Below are 9,168 nucleotides of genomic sequence, written 5' to 3'. Positions count from 1 at the left end.
ATCTTTCACCTTCAGGCATTTAAACCTCAGGGATCACAGTTGTGGTTTCTTAACTCATGGGTACAATTTGGGGAGGAGGAGAGAGGGTAGGCCACGGACTTGGAGATGACGCCTTCCTGCAGTTCCGTGGACGCCCCGCACACGTGTTGTGTCTACTGCGTGGTCAGAAGAGTCAGGGTCATACCATGCACACCCTGGAAGCCACGCCCAGGCCACTGCAGAAGGGCTCCTCATGCTGGTGCAAGGAGAGCAGCACGCATGTGTTACATAAACTCTGGGGGACCGTTCAGGCTGAGCCAGAGCCCGTGAAATGGTCCAGCGAAGGCCGAAAGGAGGAGATGGAGAGAGTGGTACAGAGCGAGGTCCATAAGCAATGTTGGACTAATTAGATAGCCGTCAGAAAAGAATGGAATCTGGGTGATTTTTTAGAAATAGCATTGTAGCCATTAACAGAAATCGTGAAAACCAAAGAGGATTTCAAGACAATAGCAGAACTATTTGATGCATGTTAATTTGATGCGAGGCCACAATATCTAAAGAATATCTGTAGGCTTTAAGTCCCAGAGTGATTTGATTCGGGGGCCAGAGATACAGATCTGAGAATTGCCCACCAACCTTGGAAGTGACTGTGTAAGCTTTGGAAGGAAAGGAGCCCTCAGAAGTGGTGAGGCACAGCCATGAAAAAAAACCCTCAGGGTATATGTTCACACCTGGCCGCATGAAGAAGGGCCAGGGAAGGCAGGAAGAAGCCGTGACTTAAAAGCTAGAGGGGGGAGGACCTGGGTGGCTCAGTCGGTTAAGCATTCGACTTTGGCTCAGGTCATGATCTCACGGTTCATGGGTTCAAGCCCCGCATTGGGCTCTGTGCTGACAGCTCAGAGCCTGGAGCCTGTTTCGAATTTTGTGTCTCCCTCTCTCTCTGACCCTCCCCTGCTCATGCTGTCTGTCTGTCTGTCTCTCTCTCTCTCTCTCTCTCTCTCTCAGAAATAAATAAAAAACATTAAAAAAAAAATTTAAAGCTAGAGGGGCGCCTGGGTGGCTCAGTCATTTGAGCCTCCGACTTCGGCTCAGGTCATGATCTCATAGTTTGTGAGTTCAAGCCCCACATCGAGCTCACTGCTGTCAGTACAGAGCCCTCTTCAGATCCTCTGCCCCCTTCTCTCTCTGCCTTTCCCCTGCTTGTACTCTCTTTCAAAAATAAATACATTAAAAGATAATTAAAAAATAAAACTCTAGCTGGGCATGTAAAAGAGACGGCAAGCATACCGACCTCCTTCCCCCAGGGCAGACATTACTAGTTGATTGTGGCACTTGCACCCCTCCTTCCCCCAGGGCAGACATTACTAGTTGATTGTAGCACTCATTCTCCAAGAGCCTGGAGCCAGCCTTGGAATCCTCAACGTGCGTTCTGGGCAGCTGCCCAAAGCTATCTCTTTCAAAAAAGTTGAGAACGGTCCTCCATCCCTCACTGTAACATCTCAGAGTAGAAAGGCCCTCCGGGGCCCCCAGAGATGCCGACTTTCCAACAGACTCTCTTAGAAGAGGACACACAACAAGGGGTTGAACTCCTCAAGGGTGCAGAGACCCAGAGTCGGCTGTTCCATCTGCGGACAGCCCCGAGGGGAGAGACTCTCCTGCAGGTACAAACAGGAATGGTCAGTGACACAGAAGATACTAGAAAAGGAAACTTGTATCTGATATAAGTAGACAGAGAAGACAGGTGGTAGAGTTGCCTTTAAGGTGATTGAGAAGCCACAGAGGAGATGCTGTAGGGAGAGTTAATTTGGAAATTTGCAAGAAATGCACTCTGATGTTCCTGTGAATGCCTTTATATTTGTCCCCATGAATAGATCTTACCTGCAAGGGTGAGTCTTGTTTACAGGATGAAATAGGGCAAGGCCAAACTTTAGCAATTGGATTTGAAAGTTCGGTGTTTGCATGGGTATGACCAGCATTTCAGCGGGAAGCTGCTCGGTAACAACTACTGCATTGGAATGAAACACAGAAGTATGGATGTCAGTATCTGTGTGCAGACCACACACCCCCATCATTGTTTTCCCTGCTTTGTGTCCAATCATCAGAAAGTTTGTGTGTCCTGCATGACCCATCCCTTGCCACCTGCGTGGTACCAGCCACCACGTGACTGAGCCCCAATCTGTGTAAGGCAAGCTCGGTTCCTTCCCTTCATTCCAGAGGACGTAACTTGTGATTCAGGCTAAGAAGCCTGACAGCAGACCAGTTGTGCAGAAATTTAACTGGGAAGCTAATGGTCATATTTTTTTTTTCCACTGAAAGATCCAGTAAATCCCGACCGGGGGTGCTTCTGTCATGCATTTGAATTTCACCGATTAAAAAAAGCGTGAGGCTGTTTGGCAGATCTAATGAACAGCTGTCACGGACCGCCGGTGAATTAGCACATGTGCCTGACTGCCCCGAGGTGGCTTACCTCGTTCCCTGTTATCTCGCCTACCCGTTCTCTGGGAGAGTTTTGCACAAAATACACAAATTTGGGGCGCCATCTTACAAAACTCAGTGTACAAGGCATTGTAATTTATAGCGTTATAAAACCCTGTGGGTCAAGACGCTGGATGTTTAAAAATCCATGGGTGTAGGGTCTCAGCCAATAATCATGAGGTATAATTGCAGGTCAGTCACAGGCAGACCTATTGGGAAGTCACAGCTAGTTTTGAAAATGAAAATCCCTACTGGGCTGNCACCTCTCCTGTCCTTCCCACAACAGGTGCAGCATTCCGCTTCTGCATAAACACAGGGGTGGTTTGTCCTCAGCCTCAAGAGCACAGTACATTGGAGTAAATTTTCTGATGGCCCCCCCTCACTTTCTGCACTCGCATCACGAGCTCTCCAGAACTCAGGAGCCATAGAGAGTCGGGGAGCCTGGGCTGATGCTCACCTCACGGGCTCAGCAAGCAAGGGGAAGACCCCCTGAGGCTCGGGCATCGTGTCCCCATGGCCTCGCCCCTCTCCCTTCCAGGGGCTCCCGCACTCATTCCTTCCCTGGCTTGGTCCCAGGCTTCTCCAGCTGCAGCCCAGCTCAGGGGGCGTGGGCACCGGCGCCCCCCCCCCCCACAGGACTTCTAACAACTCCAGGTTGTCACAGACCTTAGAGAAGCTAGTGGAAGCCGCAGACCCTCTTGCCAGACAAACGTCACTCATGTGCCCTAAGGCCGGTGCACTGATAGGAGGCAGCCTCCAACAACGGCGTCCCCAGTGGACGTACCCACCTTCCCTACCTTCGGGTGCTGCCAGAGCGAGGCCCAGCTCCCCAGCGGCTAAATCCTAAAACCGCAGCAACGGTGACTTTGCACCGAGCACAATACCGCCAGTCATCAGAATGTGCAAAGATTTTGCTTGCAAGCGTCCCGGCCCTGTTTCTGAAGCAGGTTGTGGTCATTTAGGGAAGTGGATCCCGGGCCCTGTGCCCACCCCCACCCCCCACAATGGGGTCAGCGGCATCCATGGGGTCAGGCGGGAGGGTGGCTGAGGCGGCTCCCTCCTGAGATAAAGGGCAGCGGGGAAGGGTAGCTGGAGAAGGCTGCGATCGCCTTCCAGAGCGGAGCGGCATCCTTACCTCGAGGCTCAGGGGCTGGTGGGGAGGCAGGGCTCTGGGCCGGAAGCCCAGAGAAGGCCGGGCCTGACCCAGGCAGCAGGGAGCCCGGCGAAGGTCAGGGGCTGGGAGGGCTGCCCGGGAGCCGGGCTAGGGGAGGCGAGACTGTGCGAGATGCGGGGGAGGGGGGTTGGTGCTGTAGACGTGACCACGTGCCTGTGGCCGAGCGGTCATCACAGCAGCGGTCTGCTCCATAGACCGTAGGTGGTTCTCATAATCAGTGACAACTTCTCACGGGGCAGTTGTAACCCAGCTTCGCAGCCTGGTGACTGGAAATCACAAATCAGATGAGGAGTTGTGCCTGCAACTCGCGCTCCTCATTTCTTGTCTCTGTGACAGTAACGGGGTGAGGGAGGAGAGAACGGCGTCTCCCGTGGCCCAGGCCTTGTCACTTAGCCACTGGGTGACGCTGTGCAGTAGGTGGCCTCTCCCCGCATGTTAAGGGCAAGGAAGTGAGCCTTGGTGGAGTCAAGAATCTGTCCAAGGACCCCGCCGTGGCGGGTGGTACAGCAGGGTTTGACGGCACGTCCCCCTCCTCGCTGTGCAGATGGTGGCCCCATGGCAGCTATGAAGTCGCCTCAGGTCACCGGGCGTCCCATCCGCCCGCCCTCCAGGCGGGAGATGATGGGATGTGAGCCTGCTGCGGTGGATCCTGTGCTGATAAAGAACAGAAAGCCCCCAGGCACTGCTGCTGCCGTACCCACGGATCTCCACACAGACGCCTAAAAGAAATCAAGACTGCACCCCGACATTAGCAGCATTAACTTAATTTTCACCCCACAGATACCCGAACGGGGCAGTGAGTTCCGGCGTTATTTCCCCAAGGTGCTTCCTCTGTGCCCAACACAGAGACGCTGACATCACACACTGGTTTTCATTTGCCCTCATCCCCTGCGCACTGGCTGAGCCGCAGCTACACCACTCTGCCTTTAGGAGCCAAATCTCGGGTGTCGGGAGGTCTGCGGATTCAGATCTCCGCCGCGTCGGCTGCCGGCCCCATGCAGGCGCGACTGAACCCAGAAGCACTTTTATGACCGAGCCCTGGCAGCGGGGCCGCAGGCTCATGAAAGCTAAACTCTTCATCCCCACCACTCTCTGTTTCAGAACAAGAAGAAAACTTTGAGTTTATCATCGTGTCCCTCACTGGCCAGACGTGGCACTTTGAAGCCACCACGTATGAAGAACGAGACGCGTGGGTCCAAGCCATCGAGAGCCAGATCCTCGCCAGCCTACAGTCCTGTGAGAGCAGCAAGAATAAGGTAAGGCCCTCAGCACGCTGCGCCCCAAAATCAAGAGCCGCGGATCGTTAAAGGGAAGTGGAGGCCCCGGGGTAAAGCCCGAGGGAGGGGAAGCGTCATGTGATGTGCGTGATTGACAAGACCCAGTTACACTTCCTGAGCCGCAAGCTGAATAATTGAAAAGATGAGAAAAGGCCCTGTGTCGACGGGCATCACGTATTAGCATCCACGCCGAAGCGCTTTGGCGCGGCGCCATGGACCGGTTTCCACCTTCCCCCGCTCAGCTAACCCCACACAGAAAGTGGTGGCCTCTTGATGGTGCACGATGGCCTCATGGCTCGTGTGCCCACATTGATTTTGTTTTACGCAGAACACACTCGGGAAAAGAGGGGCAGACTTAAAAGATGCGCTGTCCCCTCACAAGTGCACAACAGTGAAACCACGTCAGGCTGGAAAACCGAGTCTCGTTACGGACGGGCGTCCGGGAAGAGCGGAGGCGCCTATGTGAGCATCCAGTGTGCTCGGGAGGATGCCGCTGATTATGCCCCATATGTGTTTTATGCACCAACCAGAGGGGGCTCTGCAGTTCTCTAGCCAGAAAACAAGCAAACAAACAAAAACTCTAAGCTGCATTTTCTAGATCCCTGGCAGTGATATTCCTCAGAGAAGGGTCATCTTTCCCGTGAGGGCTTCCTTCCGATTCACCGTCTTAGTGGCTTGGATGCTTTCAACCCCTTCTCTGGGACATTTTTAGAGTCTTGAAGAGCATTTTGACTTTTCAGACTATGATCAGCCAGAAACCGAGAGACACAGTATCTCCCACGGACCTGCAGTCTCATTTGTAAGCATTTCAAGAAATTTCTGCCAATGATTTATGCTCAGCTTAGCTTTGTCACTAAGAAAGGAGTCTGTCTTTCAGGAAGGGGGAGTGTCCTACTTCGTCACCCTCTTTAACCAGCGTCAACCAGGCCACAGCCGTTACTGTTATAATGTAATTTGCCTCACTTCTTTAAAGATGGTTTAGACCCAAGGTGGGGAGAATCACTGCCCTTCCTTTCTGAGACCTCGGCTTTCCTGAGTCACCTCCACAGACAGGGCTCCCGAGGGGTATTCAGGGACGCTTCCAGATCTCCTTGCGGGTGGGGGTTGGCCATACACGTCCCACACACAGCACAGAAATCTAGTTCCAAAACAGGAGTGCGGGCTCTTGGCTAAACAAAGACATCTCCAAACTTTGTACACGATCACAGGATTTCAGCTTAGACTCCGAATCCACGCCACGTCATCCGGATTCAGGGAGATCCTAATCTCCCGTGGCTTTTTTCCATTTCACACCATTGCCAGATCCTTACCAGCTCTTTGGGAGAAGAGACAGCATCCCTTCTTCTGGCCGCATGCACCCAGGCAGCGCTGTCTCCCAGGGGGGACTCACGGGGCACCAGGGAGGACAGGTTCACCCCTGTTCACCTTGGCTGCTTGCGGAAAAGGTGTCAGAGTGCCCAGCACGGAAATCCCTTCCACAAGGAATAGCTGGAGGGAAATACAGACCTCGCTGAGGATGAGCTCTAAGAAATGTTAGCTGTCTGTGGGTAACTCAGTTGGTAGCAGGCGTAGGTGTGTGCACACACACAAACACACACACACACGCTGTGGAAGTTGGACAGGTAGACAGACACAGGCAGGCACATGCACACATAGTACAGATACCAACGCAAATTGTTAAATACGCTTTGAAAACTTGGGTATCTAACCAAAGGGAATAAATTCCTACTAACACGTTATGCTAATTACATAGTAGAAGTGAATAAATTATCATTTATATTGCTAGGTAGTGAGCAATCAGTCGTTTCCCATCAAACAGTTTGACATGAGAGGGTTCAGTTTATGTATTCTGACGTGAAAATCAAAGCTTATTTTAAGTGTCCTCTGAAATTTGTTTGGGTTTTACCATTAATAAATGTATACATCATAAACCTTTAAAAACAGTACATGGGGCACCTGGGTGGCTCCGTTAATTAAGCATCCAACTTCGACTCAGGTCATGATCTCATGGTTCCTGAGTTTGAGTCCCTTGTCAGGCTCTGTGCTGACAGCTCAGAGCCTGGAGCCTGTTTCACATTCTGTGTCTTCCTCCCTCTCTGCCCCTCCCCTGCTTGCGCTGTATCTCTGTCTCTCAAAAATAAACAAACATTAAAAAAATTAAAAAATAAAATTAAAATAAAATAGAAACAGTACATATCCCGGGGCACCAAGTTGATTCAGTCCATAAAGCACGCAACCCTTGATCTTGGAGTTGTGAGTTCAAGTCCCACATTGAGTGTAGAGTTTACTTGAAAAAAAAAAAAGTTATGGGGCACCTGGGTGGCTCAGTCAGCTAAGCGTCCGACTTTCGCTTAGGTCATGATCTCGCGGTTCGTGGGTTCAAGCCCTGCGTCGGGCTCTGTGCTGACTGCCAGCTCAGAGCCTGGAGCCTGTTTCAGAGTCTGTGACTCCCTCTCTCTCTGACCCTCCCCTGCTCACACTGTCTCTCTCTCTCTCTCTCCTAGAAATAAAACATTAAAAAAAAAAAGAAAAAAAAGCTATAAAAACAGTACATACTATTTTACCCAGCACCTCTACCTCCAAAAATTTGTTCTAAGTAATGACAAAAGCAGGCAGAGTTTTAGCAGTAAGTAAGTTCTTTACAGCACTGTTTGCTCTGGAGAAAAATTGGAAGCCACTTAAATGTCAATTAAGAAAACTTCATTAAGAAGCTCTGGTAAGTGGAACAGCCACTTCATTTGGTGAAGTTGGAGAACCAACATAGTGGCATTGAGAAATGACAGTGTGTCATTAGGCTAAAAGGGAAGATTCTATGGGCACCTGGGTGGCTCAGTTGGTTGAGCTTCCAACTTCAGCTCAGGTCATGATCTCACGGTTCGTGGGTTCGAGCCCTGTGTCAGGCTCTGTGCTGACAACTCAGAGCCTGGAGCCTGTTTCCGATTCTGTATCTCCCTCTCTCTCTGACCAACCCCCGCCCCGCTCACACTCTGTCTCTTTCAGTCTCTCAAAAATAAACGTTAAAAAAAAATTTTTTAAGGGCAGATTCTAAAGCAGCAACATATGCCTGCTCTTTTTTATAAGTAACCTACGTGTACAGATAGGCTCTAAAAACCAGGCTAGGCTAGAAGAATAGATACCAGAACGTTAATAAAACTGAAGTATAGGTAATCACATCATCGCTTATATATTTTATTTTGTCCCTTTCTCCCTTCTGTATTTTTTTTAACATGGAGAGGGAAGACGGTTACATATCAGTTTAAAAACCAACGCCGCTCCCTGCCCCGGCCCGAGTTGGTGACTTAGTGGCTGTGAGATAGTCTTAGTATGAAAAGTGAGTCTCCAGGGCATGAAGTGTGGTGTGGCCGTGGCTTCCTGGCGAGGAACCACGGGCTGTGCCTCGTGGCCCTGACCAAGCCCTGTGACCCACGGCTTCTCCGACCGCGTATTTCTGGTTCGGTCGTCTTTACGGCAGCAGGCACACAGCACAGCGTGTTTACCAGTACATTCTCCAGGTGCGGCTGGGCACCCACTCTGGAACGGCCCAGAACCCCCCTCCGTCCTCCTTTCCGGTACAGCCCGCATGTGCTAGGTCTTGACACAGTGCACGCCGCAATCTCCATCAGTTACGCTTTGTTCCCCAAGATGTCAGAACGCGGGGTTGGGGGGGAGGGGCGGCTTGAAACGGCCCCCCTCCTCTGTCTGCTGACACACGGTGTGGTTTTCTTCCCCGACGTCACTAGCGGGTGTGGAAGTGTCTCCCTGAGCTCTTACGTCTTGCATTTGTGTGTCTTCCTCCATGTGCCCANGGTCTGGCGAAGCCCCGGTCACAGCACACCTGCCATTTCCCACATAAGGGCGATCATATCACGCAACGGCCTGTAAGGAATTGACACGTTCTCGTTTGGATTTTATTTTAACACCGTCCCCTTCGCCCGGAAGCCTCACTGACAGCCCCCCGGGTCTCCCGTAGGTCTCCGGCCTCGGGCATTCTGGGGGAACGGCAGCCACCCACGCCAAGGGCTCCCGGGCACCCAGATTCACGGCCAGAGTCTGTGCCAAACCCAGGAATTAACCTTTTGCTTACTCAATGATCATATGCTCATTTGCTTTTTCATAAACAGACAGTGCCATTGTTAATCCCTGCCCAGAGATTTCTGGAGTTTGTTTCTCTTTTTAATTGCACAGTCATTTTGGCATCAAAACGGTCCCTTTTTTTTTTTTTTTTTTTTTTTTTCTTTTTTTTTTTTATACTTATAGTAAAGT

General features: G+C 51.2%; 1 protein-coding gene across 1 annotated transcript in view; it reads left to right on the top strand.

Annotated features, from left to right (window-relative positions):
- AGAP1 (ArfGAP with GTPase domain, ankyrin repeat and PH domain 1) overlaps nt 1-9,168 on the top strand; it is a gene marked incomplete at its 5' end in the record, with an annotated part of 529,501 nt that overhangs the window by 456,482 nt on the left and 63,851 nt on the right. Inside the window, 2 exons of the mRNA XM_077758421.1 lie at nt 4,730-4,884; nt 8,876-8,953. Coding sequence (XP_077614547.1) covers nt 4,730-4,884; nt 8,876-8,953 — 233 coding nt within the window. The remainder of the gene's footprint in view (nt 1-4,729; nt 4,885-8,875; nt 8,954-9,168) is intronic.

The sequence above is a fragment of the Crocuta crocuta genome, unplaced genomic scaffold (assembly GCF_008692635.1).
Source record: "Crocuta crocuta isolate KB4526 unplaced genomic scaffold, BGI_CrCroc_1.0 scaffold290, whole genome shotgun sequence".
NCBI classification, from domain to species: domain Eukaryota; kingdom Metazoa; phylum Chordata; class Mammalia; order Carnivora; family Hyaenidae; genus Crocuta; species Crocuta crocuta.
The sequence above is the reverse complement of the archived record's forward strand: the minus strand, read 5'-3'. Positions and strand labels throughout refer to the sequence as shown.